The sequence below is a fragment of the Tachyglossus aculeatus genome, chromosome 5 (assembly GCF_015852505.1).
Source record: "Tachyglossus aculeatus isolate mTacAcu1 chromosome 5, mTacAcu1.pri, whole genome shotgun sequence".
Taxonomy (NCBI): domain Eukaryota; kingdom Metazoa; phylum Chordata; class Mammalia; order Monotremata; family Tachyglossidae; genus Tachyglossus; species Tachyglossus aculeatus.
The window spans coordinates 35,189,788-35,208,734 of record NC_052070.1 but is presented as its reverse complement, the minus strand read 5'-3'; the positions used below and the strand labels follow the sequence as shown (position 1 = coordinate 35,208,734).

General features: G+C 46.6%; 1 protein-coding gene across 1 annotated transcript in view; it reads left to right on the top strand.

Annotated features, from left to right (window-relative positions):
• The window catches only part of RIMKLA (ribosomal modification protein rimK like family member A), a 73,473-nt gene that overhangs the window by 49,341 nt on the left and 5,185 nt on the right, over positions 1–18,947 (top strand). Inside the window, exons 3-4 of the mRNA XM_038747090.1 lie at positions 9,835–9,921; positions 16,618–16,821. Coding sequence (XP_038603018.1) covers positions 9,835–9,921; positions 16,618–16,821 — 291 coding nt within the window. The remainder of the gene's footprint in view (positions 1–9,834; positions 9,922–16,617; positions 16,822–18,947) is intronic.

Here is an 18,947-nt window from a genome sequence, read left to right as displayed (position 1 = left end):
AAGGGAGGAAGTCTTCCACTGGTCCTCCACTCAGTCGTCGTTCGGATTCATTCATTCATTCAGTCGTATTGATTGAGCGCTTGCCGTGTGCAGAGCACTGTACTAAGCGCTTGGGAAGTCCAAGTTGGCAACATCTAGAGACGGTCCCTACCCAACAGTGGGCTCACAGTTCGGGGTCATTTCTAGCCCCCCTTCATCTCTAGTTCATTTCTAGTCCAGTCCCCCTTCCAGACTGTGAGCCCGTCGTTGGGCCGGGACCGTCTCTATGTGTTGCCAAATTGGACTTCCCAAGCGCTTAGTACAATGCTCTGCACACAGTAAGCGCTCAATAAATACCCTTGAATGAATGAATGAATGAATGAATTCCTTTACTTCAGGATTCCCCGTAGCCCTGAAATGGACCAAGGCTGGGCTTCATTCAAGTCGTATTACATATTTGCCCCCTCCTTCCTCCCCCCCCCTCCGCCTTACCTTTTCATTCATTCATTCATTCAGTCGTACTTGTTGAGCGCTTACTGTGTGCAGAGCACTGTATTAAGCGCTTGGGAAGTCCAAGTTGGCAACATCTAGAGACAGCCCCTACCCAACAGTGGGCTCATGGTCTAGAAGGGGGAGACAGAGAACAAAACAAAACATATTAACAAAATAAAATAAATAGAATAAATATGTACAAATAAAATAAATAAATAAGTGGCGTAATAAATCTGTACATACATATATACAGGTGCTGTGGGGAGTGGAAGGAGGTAAGGCGGGGGGGGTGGGGAGGAGGCTCTTACCTCCTTCCCCTCCCCACAGCCACCTGTATATATGTTTGTATGTATTTATTACTCTATTTTATTTGTACGTATTTATTCTATTTATTTAATTTTGTTAATATGTTTTGTTTTGTTCTCTGTCTCCCCCTACTAGACTGTGAACCCGCTGTTGGGTAGGGACCATCTCTATGTTGCCAACTTGTACTTCCCAAGCACTTGGTACAGTGCTCTGCACACAGTAAGCGCTCAATAAATACGATTGAATGAATGAATGAATGAATGAATGAGGACTTTGTGCAGAGCACTGTACGATGCAATATACTTCTTTCAGAGCTAGGAACCTGGGACACGCACTTTTTGGCTCTGAATGATCTGAACACTAATTTGTCAATCCTTTCATTTACCCTAAGACTCGTAATACAGGCTAGGTTATATAGCAAGAGAGGAGAACAGAGACAGGGTGGGGCCAAGGGGAGAAAAATTGAAGGCTGTAGTGAGAAGTTTTTATTTCTGCCAGAGAGTGATGGGGAGCCCCTGAAAGACCGGGAGGAAGTAACTATTTGAACACTAATTTGTCAATCTTTTAATTTACCCCAAGACTCATAATGCAGGCTAGGTTATAGCAAGAAACGAGAACAGAGAGACAGGGTGGGGCCAAGGGGAGAGAAATGGAAGGCCGTAGTCAGAAGTTTTTATTTCTGCCAGAGAGTGATGGGGAGCCCCTGAAAGACCCGGGGAGAAGTAACTATTTGAACACTAATTTGTCAATCTTTTTATTTACCCCAAGACTCGTAATGCAGGCTAGGTTATAGCAAGAGACGAGAACGGGGAGACAAGGTGGGGCCAAGGGGAGAGAAATGGAAGGCCGTACTCTGAAGTTTTTATTTCTGCCAGAGAGTGATGGGGAGCCCCTGAAAGACTGGGAGTGGGTGGGGAGGGGGTAACTATTTGAACACTAATTTGTCAATCTTTTAATTTACCCCAAGACTGGTAATGCAGGCTAGGTTACAGCAAGAGACGAGAACGGAGAGACAGGGTGGGGCCAAGGGGCGAGAAATGGAAGGCCGTAGTCAGAAGTTTTTATTTCTGCCAGAGAGTGATGGGGAGCCCCTGAAAGACTGGGAGTGGGTGGGGAGGGGGTAACTATTTGAACACTAATTTGTCAATCTTTTAATTTACCCCAAGACTGGTAATGCAGGCTAGGTTACAGCAAGAGACGAGAACGGAGAGACAGGGTGGGGCCAATGGGCGAGAAATGGAAGGCCGTAGTCAGAAGTTTTTATTTCTGCCAGAGAGTGATGGGGAGCCCCTGAAAGACGTGGGGGGGAAGTAACTATTTGAACACTAATTTGTCAATCCTTTCATTTACGCCAAGACTCGTAATACAGGCTAGGTTATAGCAAGAGATGAGAATGGAGAAGCAGGGTGGGGCCAAGGGGCGAGAAATTGAAGGCCGTAGTCAGAAGTTTTTATTTCTGCCAGAGAGTGATGGGGAGCCCCTGAAAGACGTGGGGGGGAAGTAACTATTTGAACACTAATTTGTCAATCCTTTCATTTACGCCAAGACTCGTAATACAGGCTAGGTTATAGCAAGAGATGAGAATGGAGAAACAGGGTGGGGCCAAGGGGAGAGAAATTGAAGGCCGTAGTCAGAAGTTTTATTTCTGCCAGAGAGTGATGGGGAGCCACTGAAATAATAATAATAATGGCATTTGTTAAGTGCTTACTATGTGCAAAGCACTGTTCTAAGCACTGGGGAGGATACAAGGTGATCAGATTGTCCCGTGTGGGGCTCAAAGTCTTAATCCCCATTTTACAGATGAGGTCACTGAGGCAGAGAGAAGCTATGTGACTTGCCCAGGGTGGGGCCAAGGGGCGAGAAATGGAAGGCCGTAGTCAGAAGTTTTTATTTCTGCCAGAGAGTGATGGGGAGCCCCTGAAAGACCGGGGGGAAGTGGAGTGACGTGGTTAGAGCAGTTGGTGTGAAAGAGAAATTCACTTGTACTTCCCAAGCGCTTAGTCCAGTGCTCTGCACACAGTAAGCGCTCAATAAATACGATCGAATGAATGAATAATGCGGCATGCTAGGTTTAGGTGGAGACTGGGAGGCCACAGGGAGGTCTCAGTTGCCCAGCCAAGAGACGACGAGGAACTGGACAGACTTTTTAGGAAGGGCAACGTGGCTTCATGAAAAGAGCCCGGGCCTGGGAGATGGAAGGACGTGGGTTCCAATCCCGGCACTACCCCTTGTCTGCCGTGTGACCGGGGGCAAGTCACCTCACTTCTCTGGGCCTCGGTTACCTCATCTGTAAAATGGGAAATACGACTGTGTAGCCCCATGGGGGACATGGAGTACGTCCAGTCTGATTAGCTTGTATCTACCCCAGAGCTTAGTACGGGGCCTGGCACATAGTAAGCCCTTAGAGAAGCAGCGTGGCTCAGTGGAAAGAGCGCGGGCTTGGGAGTCGGAGGTCATGGGTTTGAATCCCGGCTCCAGCACTTGTCAGCTGTGTGACCTTTGGCAAGCCACTTGACTTCTCTGTGCCTCAGTTACCTCATCTGTAACATGGGGTGTAAGACTGTAAGCCCCAAGTGGGACAACCTGATCACCTTGTATCCCACCCAGCGCTTAGAACAGTGCTTTGCACATAGTAAGCGCTTAACAAATACCTCTAATAATAATAATAAATACCATAAAGAGGCAGGGAGGGTCCAGAGAACAGTGGGTATATTTGAGGACTGTGAGCCCGTTGTTGGGTAGGGATTGTACTTTCCAGGTGCTCAGTACAGTGCTCTGCACGCAGCAAGCGCTCAGTAAATACGGTTGAATGAATGAATGTTTTACAGAGAAAGATACCCACTTCTCTCTGTGTTTTACAGAGAAAGAAGTCGGCTGGGTGGGACATCTAGCCAAATGGAAGGGTGTGAGTGTGTGTATTTTGTGCGATCTTGCGTTGCTTGACTCTCCCTCCTGTTGGAGAGGCAGACTTCTGGAGGGCACAGACTAATCTCCATCAGCGTTCAGTACAGCAGTCCGTGTTCTGTGAGGGACTGAGGTGGAATCAATCAATCAATCAATCGTATTTATTGAGCGCTTACTTTGTGCAGAGCACTGTACTAAGTGCTTGGGAAGTACAAGTTGGCAATATGTAGAGACAGTCCCTACCCAACAGTGGGCTCACAGTCTAAAAGGAAATAAAGCTAGATGCACATCATTAACAAAACGGAATAGTAAATAGGTACAAGTAAAATAAATAGAGTAATAAATCTGTACAAACATATAAACAGGTGCTGCGGGGAGGGGAAGGAGGCAGGGCGGGGATGGGGAGGAAGAGAGGAAAAAGGGGGCTCAGTCTGGGAATAATAACTTTATAATAATAACTGTGGTATTCATAAAGTGCTTACTATGTGCCGGACAGTGTACTAAGCTCTGGGGTAGATCCAAGCGAATCGGGTTGGGCACACTCCTTGTCCCACGTAGGACTCACAGGCTGAATCCCCACTTTACAGGTGAGGCAACTGAGGCCCAGAGAAGTGAAGTGACCTGCCCAAGGTCACACGGCAGACAAGCGGCGGAGCCGGGATTAGAACCCATGACCTCTGCCTCCCAAGCCTGGGCTCTTTCCGCTGGGCCACGCTTCCTCTCACTTTGCTACTTTATCCGAAGTCCTTCTCATCCCTTCCTCCTGTACAGAAGCGGCGTGGCTCGGTGGAAAGGGCCCGGGCTTTGGAGTCCGTGGTCATGGGTTCAAATCCCAGCTCCGCCAACTGTCAAGCTGTGTGACCTTGGGCACGTCACAACTTCTCTGCGCCTCGGTTCCCTCATCTGTAAAATGGGGATTGACGGAAATAAGCAAGTCTACCTCGGCCCCACTCCCGGTTTGGGCCTTAAGAGCTCTGAGAAGTGGCATCAGGCCTCAGGGAAGACATTTCCCGCTTCGTTGAACGGAACGGTCTCCTGGCGGCATGAAGAGTGAGTCACTGGAGGTTCTGAAGGTACCTGACGTACCGACATTAATTCCCTGCTGCTGGACCTCGGAGGCTTTTACTCGGTAACGCAGAAGGAAATAAGCCAAGGAACAAAAGAAAATGGAAATTGGGAGGCCCTCAGCCAAGCTTCCTCGGGAGGAACATTTCAGGGCTGTTCCGCAAGTGAACTGAAACCTTTGCCGTCAGAAACAGAGTTGGCCGACGTTTCATACATTCGGTCACTCAGTCAGATTTTTGAGTGCCTATTGTGTGTAGAGCACCGTACTAAGTGCTTGGGAGAGTACAGTATAACAATAAAGAGACACAGTCCCTCCCCACAGTATAGTCCAAAGGGAGACTTTCTTTCTTTCTTTCTTTCTTCCTTTCTTTTTCTTTCTTTCTTTCTTTCTTTCTTTCTTTCTTTCTTTCTTTCTTTCTTTCTTTCTTTCTTTCTTTCTCTCTCTCTCTCCCCCTGCCCCCTTCCTTCCTTCCTTCCTTCCTTCCTTCCTTCCTTCCTTCCTTCCTTCCTTCCTTCCTTCCTTCCTTCCTCCTCCCTCCCTCCCTTCCTTCCTTCCTTCCTTCCTTCCTTCCTTCCTTCCTTCCTTCCTTCCTTCCTTCCTTCCTTCCTTCCTTCTCTCTCTCTCTTTCTTTCTCTCTTTCTTTCTCTCTTTCTTTCTCTCTCTTTTTCTTTCTTCCTTTCTTCCTTCCTTCCTTCCTTCCTTCCTTCCTTCTTTCTCTCTCTCTCTTTCTTTCTCTCTTTCTTTCTCTCTTTCTTTCTCTCTGTCTCTTTTCCTTCCTTCCTTCCTTCCTTCCTTCCTTCCTTCCTTCCTTCCTTCCTTCCTTCCTTCCTTCCTTCCTTCCTTCTTTCTCTCTCTTTCTTTCTCTTTCTCTCTTTCTTCCTTTCTTCCTTCCTTCCTTCCTTCCTTCCTTCCTTCCTTCCTTCTCTCACTCTCTCTTTCTTTCTTCCTTCCTCTCTTTCTTTCTTTCTTTCTCTCTTTCTTTCTCTCTCTCTCTTTTCCTTCCTTCCTTCCTTCCTTCCTTCCTTCCTTCCTTCCTTCCTTCCTTTCTCTCATATCCATTCTATTTATTTTATTTTGTTAATATGTTTGGTTTTCTTCTCTGTCTCCCCCTTCTAGACTGTGAGCCCACTGTTGAATAGGGACCATCTCTAAATGTTGCCAACTTGTACTTCCCAAGTGCTTAGTACAGTGCTCTGCACACAGTAAGCGCTCAATAAATATGATTGATTGATTGATTGATTGATTGATTGGAGAGCAGAAAAACCAATTTGACAACCCCACCTTTTCATCAGACTGTAGGGCCCTTTAGACTGCAAGCTTGTTTGGGCAGGGAATGTGTCTGTTTATTGTTATGTTGTATTCTCCCAATCAATCAATCAATCGTATTTATTGAGCGCTGACTGTGTGCAGAGCACTGTACTAAGCGCTTGGGAAGTCCAAGTTGGCAACATATAGAGACGGTCCCTACCCAACAGTGGGCTCACAGTCTAGAAGGGGGGCTCACAGTCTAGAAGTCCCAAGTACTTAGTAGAGTAGTATGCACACAGAGAGCCCTCAGTAACTATGATTGAATAAATGAATCAGACTCTAATTCACCCAAAGCGAAATTCCCATCCTGCGTGAAAGCCCAGACAAATCAGGCCGAACCTCACCAAACTCAACAGAGATGTCCGAAATCCAGGAAAGGAAAGAGCTTGTCAAATACTCTCATTATTAGTCGGATCCGAGCTTCGATTATGCACCAACTCTGTTTTATTGCACTCTCCCAATCGCTTAGTTCGGTACCCTGTGTTCAAGAAATACCACTGAGGGATGGATGGATTGGTGCTGGTTTTGGAGGGCAAATGTCACTGCTAGAAAAGTGGTATTCTTAACCTTCCAGCTGGCCAAACTTTCAGATCCATTCAGTGAGTCCTCTCTGGTAAGTGCTTACTGTGTACTGTACTAAACGCTTAGGAAAATACAATACAACATCATCATCATCATCGTCATCAATCGTATTTATTGAGCCCTTACAATGTGCAGAGCACTGTACTAAGCGCTTGGGAAGTACAAATTGGCAACATCTAGAGACAGTCCCTACCCACCAGTGGGCTCACAGTCTAAAAGGGGGAGACAGAGAACTAAACCAAACATACTAACAAAATAAAATAAATAGAATAGATATGTACAAGTAAAATAAATAAATAGAGTAATAATAAATAAATAAATAGCATAATAATAAATAAATAAATAAATAGAGTAATAATAAATAGAGTAATAATAAATAAGTAAATAAATAGAGTAATAATGAATAAATAAATAGAGTAGTAATAAATAAGTAAATAAATAGAGTAATAATAAATAAGTAAATAAATAGAGCAATAATAAATAAATAAATAAATAGAGTAATGCAACAGTAAGCAGACACATTCCCGGCCCACAACGAGCTCACACTCTAGAGAAGCATTCATTCATTCAGTCGTATTTATTGAGCGCTTACTGTGTGCAGGGCACTGTACTAAGCACTTGGGAAGTACAAGTTGGCAACATATAGAGACGGTCCCTATTCATTCATTCATTCCATCATATTTATTGAGCGCTTACTGTGTGCAGAGCACTGGACTAAGCGCTTGGGAAGTACAAGTTGGCAACATATAGAGGCGGTCCCTACCCAACAGTGGGCTCACAGTCTAGAAGGAGGGATATACCGAGATGTGGCCTAAAGTGGCGCCCGCTTCCTGTTGCCTTTAATAATAATAATAATGACGGCATTTATTAAGCGCTTACTACATGCAAAGCACTCTTCTAAGCGCTGGGGAGGTTACAAGGTGATCAGGTTGCCCCAGGTGGGGCTCACAGTCTTCATCCCCATTTTCCAGATGAGGGAACCTGAGGCCCAGAGAAGTGAAGTGACTTGCCCGAAGTCACACAGCCGACGGGTGGCAGGGTCGGGATTTGAACCCATGACCTCTGACTCCCAAGCCCGGGCTGCTTCCACTGAGCCACGCTGCTTCTCAGTTTCAAGCCACCTATTTGGCAGCCAGTGCTGGGTATTGGCCTTGACGTCATAAATTTGTACATATTTATTACTCTATTTTACTTGTACATATATATTCTATTTATTTTATTTTGTTAATATGTTTTGTTTTGTTGTCTGTCTCCCCCTTCTAGACCGTGAGCCTGCTGTTGGGTAGGGACCGTCTCTAGATGTTGCCAACTTGGACTTCCCAAGCGCTTAGTACAGTGCCCTGCACACAGTCAGCACTCAATAAATACGATTGATTGATTGATTAGTACAGTGCTCTGCACACAGTAAGCGCTCAATAAATACGATTGAGTGAATGAATGATTGAATCACGGTGATACAGCCGTTGAACCACCCAATCTTCACCTGCTATCCTGCCATCCTACCCAAATAGGTGCAACCGAAACTCTTTTTTTATGGTATTCGTTCAGCGCTTACTACGGACCAGGCACTGTACTAAGCGCTGGGGTAGATAACAGAGTTGGTAGGCGCATGGCTCAGTGGAAAGAGCCCGGGCCTGGGAATCAGAAGGTCATGGGTTCTAATCCTCACTCCGCCACTTGTCTGCTGTGTGACCTTGGGCAAGTCGCTTCACTTCTCTGGGCCTCAGTTCCCTCATCTGTAAAATGGGGATGAATACTGTGAGCCCCACATGGGACAACCTGATCACCTTTGTAACCTCCCCAGCGCTTAGAACAGTGCTTTGCACATAGTAAGCACTTAATAAATGCCATTATTATTATTATTATTATTATTCTCTGGGATTAAGACTGTGAGCCCCACATGGGACAACCTCATCTCCTTGTATTCCCCCCTGCGCTTAGAACAGTGCTTTGCACATAGTAAGCGCTTAACAAATACCAACATAATTATTATTATTATTATTATTCCCTACCCACAAGGACTTTGTAGTCTAGAGGAGGAGCTGATGGTCTAGAGGGTCTTTCAGGGTCAGAGAGCCCAGTCCATATGCAGCCCTGAAATTAAACTTGCTTGACCAGGTTTCTATGAAAAGGAAGGTGACCTAGTGGATGGAGTCAGAAGGACCTGGGCTCTAATCCCGACTCCGCCAGTTGTCAGCTGTGTGACTTTGGGCAAGTCACTTCACTTCTCTGAGCCCCAGTTCCCTCATCTGGAAAATGGGAATGAAGACTGTGAGCCCCACGAGGGGCAACCTGATCACCTTGTAACCTCCCCATTGCTTAGAACAGTGCTTTGCACATAGTAAGCGCTTAATAAATGCCATCATTAATTAACTAATTAATTAATTAACCTTATGTTGCCAACTTGTACTTCCCAAGCGCTTAGTACAGTACTCTGCACACAGTAAGCGCTCAATAAATACGATTGAATGAATGAATGAATGGGAAAGTCGCACAACTTCTCTGTCCCTCAGTTCCCTCATCTGTGAACTGGGGATTAAGACGGTGAGCCCCAAGTGGAACTGAGTCGTTCATTCATTCATTCAGTCGTATTTAGTGAGCGCTTACTTTGTGCAGAGCACTGTACTAAGCGCTTGGGAAGTACACGTTGGCAACATATAGAGACGGTCCCTACCCAACAGCGGGCTCACAGTCTAGAAGGGGGAGACAGACAACCAAACAAAACATATTAACGAAATAAAATAGAGTAATAAAAATAGAGTAAATATGTACAAATATGTACAAATAAAATAGAGTAATAATAAATAAATTGAGTAATAATATAAATATAAATAAAATATAAATTATAAAATATAAATTATAATAAATATATATAATATATATAATATATAATATATATAATAAATATATATAATAAATTATAAAAAATGAAAGAGTAATAATAGAGTAATAGAGAGTCCAAACTGATTAGCCTGAATCTACCCCAGCGCTTAGTACAGTGCTTGGCACATAATAAGCGTGAAACAAATGCCATAAAATAAAAAGGGAGGGGTGGGAGGGAGTTAGGCTAAAAGCTCCATGCATAGGATGTTGGCGGTTAGGGACCCCGAGGGGAAATGCAGAAAAGCGAGTTTTAATCTGGTGCAGTGATTTTGTACTAACTAGGGGCTCTCGTTGCTTTCCCCCTTTCTTGGCAGGTGGGCACGATGATTTCGCCAAAATGATCGATGAAGCTGAGCCCCTGGGTTACCCCGTGGTGGTGAAGAGCACGCGAGGACACCGCGGTGAGTGCTCCCCGCCCACTGACATCCCAGCTCACCTGCCTCGGGAAGCTTGGGAAGAGGGAAGAAAACTTCAGGCTCCAGTGCCTTACCTTTTCATTCATTCATTCAATCGTATTTATTGAGCGCTTATTGTGTGCAGAGCACTGGACTAAGCGCTTGGGAAGTACAAGTTGGCAACATATAGAGACAGTCCCTACCCAACAGTGGGTTCACAGTCTAGAAGGGGGAGACAGAGAACAAAACCAAACATACTAACAAAATGAAATAAATAGAATAGATAGAGCGCCGCCGTAGACGCCCGGGACTCTGTTTCCGAGAGGCCCGCCCGCCATCACACCGCGTGGCCCCCGCTGCTCCCGGAAGGATCCTCTCCTCAGAGTGCCGCCGTAGACGCCCGGGACCCCGTTCAATCATATTTATTGAGCACTTACTGTGTGCAGAGCACTGTACTAAGCGCTTGGGAACTTGGGAAGTACAAGTTGGCAACCTCTAGAGATGGTCCCTACCCAACAGTGGGCTCACAGTCTAGACGGGGGAGACAGACAATCAATCAATCAATCAATCGTATTTATTGAGCGCTTACTGTGTGCAGAGCACTGGACTAAGCGCTTGGCAAGTATAAGTCGGCAACATCTAGAGACGGTCCCTACCCCACAACGGGCTCACAGTCTAGAAGGGGGAGACAGACGACAAAACAAAACATGGAGACAGGTGTCAAAATCATCAGAACAAGTAGAATTATAGCTATGTGCACATCATTAACAAAATTAATAGAATAGTAAATATGAACAAGTAAAATAGAGTAATAAATCTGTACAAACGTATATACAGGTGCCGTGGGAAGGGGAAGGTGGTAGGGCGGGGGGATGAGGAGGAGGAGAGGAAAAAAGGGGCTCAGTTTGGGAAGGCCTCCTGGAGGAGGTGAGCTTTCAGTAGGGCTTTGAAAGGAGGAAGAGAGGTAGCTTGGCGGATGGGCAGAGGGAGGGCATTCCGGGCCAGGGGGAGGACGTGGGCCGGATCTAGGCCCTTTGGGATAGAAGCAGTTGGGGGAGTGAAGCCGAATCCTCAAAGGGTACCCTGAGGAAGGTGCGGAGGGGGGCATGGCCTCGCTCAGATGACGGAAAGGAAATCGAGGAAGAGAGAAAAAGTGAGTTTGGTGACTACATTAGTACAACAGATTCAAGCCCTTTGGGATAGAAACAATTTGGGGAGCGAAACCAATGGGAAGAGGCTTCATTCAGATGATGGAGAGGAAATCAAGGCAGAGGGAAAAACCTAGGTCGGTAACATCTCATCCCTCAGCAGGGAAGACCCTTTTTTGACAACGAGAGGTGAAATGCAGGAGGATTAACTGGCTCCGTGCCCAGCCTTGCTGCCACCCATCTTTACCTCCCCTTGGAGAACAGAGGCATGGGAGAGGAGTGGAAGTTCGAAGAAGGGGAGGGAAGCGTGAACTACCTAATTCTCCCCACTGGAAATCAATCAGTCATCGCTTACTGAGCGCTCGGGAGAGTTCAGAGTTGGTAGACGTGTCGGGAGAGTTCAGGATAACGGAGTTGGTAGACATGTCCCCCGCCTGCAACGGGCCTAGAGGGGGACACAGAACTTCCCAGGCACGTTCCGCGCTCAGTCTACAGTTCTGAGCAGACTGATTGCAGAAGGGAAAAGTTCAGGTCAAGCACCCCAATGAAACACGCTCTCCTCATCCGCAGTACATCAGTCCTCTGGTAGGCTTCGTCCCCCCTGGACAAAAGAGAACAACACAGATAAGCAGGCTAATCGAGCCAGAGGGGAGATGCCATTATTTTTCCCCGTCTTGGCCGTTTACCTGAAAAATCAGGTGGAATCGATTGGCTGTAGTACTCTGGTGGCGAAGTACCCAGCACAAACCCTGGGCTTCCAGATTCTCCTGTCCCTAACTTTCCGTGGGCCCTCATGGTTGGAAACGTTCCTCAGGGTTCAGGCTGTGGCCACGTCCTGGGCGTCCGAGAGCGAATCATTCCACCGTTTGGCACCACCGCTAACTCCTCCCGAAAGTTTTAAATGAGCAAGCTCTTGATAAAGTGTTACAACCAGTTCCCGTTTTGATAAGTCCGTATTTGAAGGGGAAAACTCCTTCATTCATTCATTCAATCGTATTTATTGAGCGCTTACTGTGTGCAGAGCACTGGACTAAGCGCTTGGGAAGTACAAGTTGGCAATATATAAGTTACCATGTTACTCATGTGACTTTGTTTTCCAGGTTTACTGTTCCACAGCCCAGGGAGTATTCAGTTCTAGAGTATTCTTAATTCTAGTTTTTTCTCTTCTCCCTGCCCTCCCTCTCCTCCTCCATATCCCCCTCTTCTTTTCCCTTCTTCATCCCCTTCTTTTATCCCTCCCCTTTCCCCACTCGTTCCTCTTTCCCGTCCCCTTCCCTTTCCCCTCCTTTCTCCCTCCCTTTCCCCCTCCCCTCTCTTTCCCCATCATCCTCAAAGGTGAAATCAGACTATTGGGAAACTAGGGAAGAGCACTGTTAGCATCTCTCTGTGGCCATGGGGTTGTCTTGTCTTACGCCGTTGAGTCATTTTATTTTGTTAGTATGTTTTGTTTTGTTCTGTCTCCCCCTTCTAGACTGTGAGCCCACTGTTGGGTAGGGACCGTCTCTATATGTTGCCAACTTGTACTTCCCAAGCGCTTAGTACAGTGCTTTGCACACAGTAAGCGCTCAATAAATACGATTGAATTGAATTGACCCATCGCGACACCACGGACGCATCTCTCCTAGAACAGGTGGTCTCCATCTGTAACCATTCCGGTAGTGCGTCCATATAGTTTTCTTGGTAAAAGTACCGAAGTGGTTTACCACTGACGCCTTCCACGCGGTAAACTTGAGTCTCCGCCATCGACTCTGTCCCGTGCCGCTGCTGCCCAGCATGCGTGAGTTTTGACTTGTAGCAGATTGCCTTCCACTCGCTAGCTACTGCCCGAGCTAGGAATGGCATGGGTAAGCCCCTGCCTGACTCTCCCTCCCATCGGCGAGATTGGTAGAGGATGGAAAACTCTCTGGATATGACCCTGAGAGGGGCCATGTGGTTGTACATGAACAGAAAAGGCTTCCACAATATAATTTTGGTCATAAATAATCCAAAAGCGTAGCCGGTCATTCTAGGAAGTGATCCTTCTGTTGTTTCATTTCGCACCAGAGGTCAAATGATTTCTCAGTAAAACTTTCAGAGGCCCAGAGAAAATCCATCGCGTTCCTATTGTTGTTTAACCCCCCCAAGCTAAGTCTTTCAGATCTGGTCAGATAGTCTTAACAGTGACTCTTGGAGATAACGATTAACTTGTGAGCCTGCTGTTGGGTAGGGACCGTCTGTATACGTTGCCAACTTGTACTTCCCAAGCGCTTAGTACAGTGCTCTGCACACAGTAAGCGCTCAATAAATACAATTGAATGAATGAATGGATGTTGATAGTTTTCCATTCTAGGCAGTGATCCTTCTGTTGTTTCATATCGCACCAGAGGTCAAATGATTTATCAGTAAAACTTTCAGAAGCCCAGAGAAAATCAGTCACATTCCTGTTGTTGTTTAACCCCCAAAACTAAGTCTTTCAGATCTGGTCAGATAGTCTTCACAGTGACTCTTGGAGATGTCAACTTGTACTTCCCAAGCACTTAGTACAGTGCTCTGCACACAGTAAGCGCTCAATAAATACGATTGATTGATTGACAGTCTTCCATTCTAGGCAGTGATCCTTCTGTTGTTTCATATTTCACCAGAGGGTAAATGGTTTATCAGTAAAACTTTCAGAGGCCCAGAAAATCCATCACATTCCTATTGTTGTTTAACCCGCAAAACTAAGTCTCTCAGATCTGGTCAGATAGTCTTAACAGTGACTCTTGGAGATGTTGACAGTCTTCCATTCTAGGCAGTGATCCTTCTGTTGTTTCATATTGCACCAGAGGGTAAATGGTTTATCAGTAAAACTTTCAGAGGCCAGAGAAAATCCATCGCATTCCTATTGTTGTTTAACCCCCAAAATTAAATCTTTCAGATCATCATCATCATCATCAATCGTATTTATTGAGCGCTTACTATGTGCAGAGCACTGTACTAAGCGCTTGGGAAGTACAAATTGGCAACATATAGAGACAGTCCCTACCCAACAGTGGGCTCACAGTCTAAAAGGGGGAGACAGAGAACAAAACCAAACATACTAACAAAATAAAATAAATAGAATAGATATGTACAAATAAATTAAATAAATAAATAGAGTAAAAAAATATGTACAAAAATATATACATATATACAGGTGTTGTGGGGAAGGGAGGGAGGTAAGATGGGGGATGGAGAGGGGGACGAGGGGGAGAGGAAGGAAGGGGCTCAGTCTGGGAAGGCCTCCTGGAGGAGGTGAGCTCTCAGCAGGGCCTTGAAGGGAGGAAGAGAGCGAGCTTGGCGGATGGGCAGAGGGAGGGCATTCCAGGCCCGGGGGAGGACGTGGGCCGGGGGGTCGATGGCAGGACAGGCGAGAGCGAGGTACGGTGAGGAGATCAGCGGTGGAGGAGCGGAGGGTGCGGGCTGGGCTGGAGAAGGACAGAAGGGAGGGGAGGTAGGAGGGGGCGAGGGGATGGAGAGCCTGGAAGCCCAGGGGGAGGAGTTTCTGCCTGATGCGCAGATTGATTGGTAGCCATTGGAGGTTTTTGAGGAGGGGAGTGATATGCCCAGAGCGTTTCTGGACAAAGATAATCCGGGCAGCAGCATGAAGTATGGATTGAAGTGGAGAGAGACACGAGGATGGGAGATCAGAGAGAAGGCTGATGCAGTAGTCCAGACGGGATAGGATGAGAGCTTGAATGAGCAGGGTAGCGGTTTGGATGGAGAGGAAAGGGCGGATCTTGGCAATGTTGTGGAGCTGAGACCGGCAGGTTTTGGTGACGGCTTGGATGTGAGGGGTGAATGAGAGAGCGGAGTCGAGGATGACACCAAGGTTGCGGGCTTGTGAGACGGGAAGGATGGTAGTGCCGTCAACAGAGATGGGAAAGTCAGGGAGAGGGCAAGGTTTGGGAGGGAAGACAAGGAGTTCAGTCTTCGACATGTTGAGCTTTAGGTGGCGGGCGGACATCCGGATGGAGATGTCCTGAAGGCAGGAGGAGATGCGAGCCTGGAGAGAGGGGGAGAGAGCAGGGGCAGAGATGTAGATCTGGGTGTCATCAGCGTAGAGGTGATAGTTGAAGCCGTGGGAGCGAATGAGGTCACCAAGGGAGTGCGTGTAGATCTGGTCAGATAGTCTTCACAGTGACTCTTGGAGATGTTGACAGTCTTCCATTCTAGGCAGTGATCCTTCTGTTGTTTCATATCGCACCAGAGGGTAAATGGTTTATCAGTAAAACTTTGAGAGGCCCAGAGAAAATCCATCGCGTTCCTATTGTTGTTTAACCCCCAAAACTAAGTCTTTCAGATCTGGTCAGATAGTCTTAACAGTGACTCTTGGAGATGTTGACAGTCTTCCATTCTAGGCAGTGATCCTTCTGTTGTTTCATATCACACCAGAGGTCAAATGATTTATCAGTAAAACTTTCAGAGGCCCAGAGAAAATCCATCGCATTCCTATTGTTGTTTAACCCCCAAAACTAAGTCTTTCAGATCTGGTCAGATAGTCTCAACAGTGACTCTTGGAGCTCTTGACAGTCTTCCATATCTAACTGCTGTACGACTTGTTTCCTTAAAAATCTGGGAAAGCCCAGCTCCCTCTGCAGACACCCTCACGCCAGGAATCCCTGTCCTCCTGATTGCTTTCCAACTCTCAGGAAGAACCACTAATTCTCCACGAACACTAGAATCTCTTTTACTTCTGAGCGTTTCTGGGAATTAGCATTTCCAGAGAAAAATGAATCGTAAAAGTACCTGAAAAGAGAAGATGTTCTCAGTGACTTTTATCTGCATACCAGGGCTAGTTGATCGTAAGATTCGGCCTCAGGAAGGTTTGCACCGTAGGATGCTGTAAGAAACTTAAAGGGGATTTTCTCCATTTGGAGAAGCAGCGTGGCTCAGTGGAAGGAGCCCGGGCTTTGGAGTCAGAGATCATGGGTTCAAATTCCGGCTCCGCCAATTGCCAGCTGTGTGACTTTGGGCAAGTCACGTAACTTCTCTGTGCCTCAGTTACCTCAACTGTAAAAATGGGGATTAAGACTGTGAGCCTCCCGTGGGACAACCCGATCACCTTGTAACCTCCCCAGCGCTTAGAACAGTGCTTGGCACATAATAATCGCTTAATAAATGCCATCATTATTATTATTTGGAATGAAGTGGGGGTAGCCCATTGCTAGATGAAGAGAGGACTCTAGAGCCCCGTATCTTCCTTCTGAAGTCAGATGTTTTTCTTAGGCTGAAAAGCGGCGAAGGGGTGAAACTTGTTTGAGAATTGGAGGGAAATGGGGAGGCTAAGTTTCATCGCTATTTAATGAGAACATGGAGCTAAAGGTCAGGAAGAGTTCAAAGAGACGACAAAGGATGAGGTTCAACGGGAAGTTGCCGAGGATATGGTGGTGGAGCAGAGGTGATCCTCAGAGCGAGCCAGAAATGCCTGGGCTGGTTCAAATAATAATAATTGGCATTTGTTAAGCGCTTACTATGTGCAAAGCACTGTTCTAAGCGCTGAGCACTGTTCTCATGTAACCGCTTTCAGGGTGTTGTGTCTTTGGCTCTTTTGAAGGAAAAGCCGTTTTCCTTGCGAGAGATAAACACCATCTATCCGACATCTGCCACCTGATCCGCCACGATGCACCCTACCTGTTCCAGAAGTACGTGAAGGAATCCCACGGACGAGACATCCGCGTGGTGGTGGTGGGAGGCCGCGTGATCGGGTCCATGCTCCGCTGCTCCACCGACGGGAGGATGCAAAGCAACTGCTCTTTAGGTACGCCGGAACAGAAGCGGGGGAATAATTATTGTAATAATGGTTCTCTCGAAGCGCTTACCGTGTGCCAGGCTCTGTACTAAAAAGTAATAATGGTAATAATAATTTGGGAATTTGTTAAGCACTTACTATGTGCCAGGCACCGTTCCAAGCGCTGGGGGAGATACAGGGTAATGAGGTTGTCCCATGCGGGGCTCACACTTTTAATCCCCATTTTACAGATGAGGTGACAGGCCCAGAGAAGTGGAAAAGTGAAGTGACTTGCCCAGTGACACACGGCAGACAAGTGGCGGAGCCGGGATTAGAACCCGTGTCCTCCGACTCCCAAGCCCGTGCTCTTTCCAATAAGCCACGCTGCTGTGGTGGTAGTGGTGTTTATTAAGTGCTTACTGTGTGCCAAGCACTGTGCTTAACACTAGGGAGAATACACAGGTAGGGATGTGAGCCCACAGTTGGGTAGGGACCGTCTCTGTATGTTGCTAACTTGTCCTTCCCAAGCGCTTAGTACAGTGCTCTGCACACAGTAAGCGCTCAATAAATACGATTGATTGATTAAACCCTTGGGCAAGTCACTTCACTTCTCTGGGCCTCAGTTACCTCACCTGGAAAATGGGGATTAGGACTGTGAGCCCCTCTTGGGACAACCTGATCACCTTGTATCTTTCCCAGTGCTTAGAACAGTGCTTGGCACATAGTAAGCACTTAACAAATACCGTAATTATTGTTATTACTAATGGAAAGAAATTCCATATTAGTTTTCCAATCAGTCAATCAGTGGTATTTATTGAGCACTTACTAAATGCAGAGTAATAATAATAATAATGGTGATGGTATTTGTTAAGCGCTTACTATGTGCAAAGCACTGTTCTAAGCTCTGGGGGGATACAAGATGATCAGGTTGTCCCACATGGGGCTCACAGTCTTAATCCCCATTTTCCAGATGAGGTCACCGAGGCACAGAGAAGTGAAGTGACTTGCCCAAAGTCACACAGCTGACAATTGGCGGAGCTAGGATTTGAACCCATGACCTCTGACTCCAAAGCCCGGGCCCTTTCCACTGAGCCACGCTGCTACACTACAGAGTAGTGTACTAAGTGTTTATTTTTATCATTACTACTGCCAATAATACTTGTTAAGCGCTTACTATGTGCCAAGCAAGGTTCCAAGTGCTGGGGTTGATATGAGTTAATCAGGTTGGACACGGTCCCTGTCCCACATAGGGCTCACAGTCTTAATTCCCATTTTACCAATGAGGTAACTGAGGCCCAGAGGAGTGAAGTGACTTGCCCAAAGTCACCCGGCAGACATGAGGCATAGCCGGGACTAGAACTCAGGTCCCTCTCACTCACAGGCCCACGAGAGCTCCTCCTCCCCTCCCCATCACCCCGACTCCCTCCCTCTGCTCCATCCCCTCCCCGCCCACAGCACTTGTGTATATAGGAACTTATTTATTATTCCATTTATTTTATTAATGTTGTGTCTGTATCTACAATTCTATTCATTTATAGAATTTATAGCTCTCTTCCTCCCTTCAAGGCCCTACTGAGAGCTCACCTCCTCCAGGAGGCCTTCCCAGACTGACCCCCTTCGTTCCTCTCCCCCTCCTCCCCCTCTCCATCCCTCCCGCCTTACCTCCTTCCCTTCCCCACAGCACCTGTATATATGTATATATGTTTATACGTATTTATTACTCCATTTATTTTACTTGTACCTATCTATTCTCTTTATTTTATTTTGTTAGTCTGTTTGGTTTTGTTCTCTGTCTCCCCCTTTTAGACTGTGAGCCCACTGTTGGGTAGGGACCGTCTCCATGTGTTGCCAACTTGGACTTCCCAAGCGCTTAGTCCAGTGCTCTGCACACAGTAAGCGCTCAATAAATACGATTGATGATGATGATGCTGTTGATACCTTTCTACTTGTTTGGTTTGGTTTTGTCTCCCCCCTTCTAGACTGTGAGCCCATTGTTGGGTAGGGATTGTCTCTATCTGTTCATTCACTCAATCGTATGTAGTGAGCGCTTACCGTGTGCAGAGCACTGTACTGAACGCTTGGGAAGTACAAGTCGGCATCATAGAGAGACGGTCCCTACCCAACAGCGGGCTCCCGGTCTAGAAGGGGGAGACAGG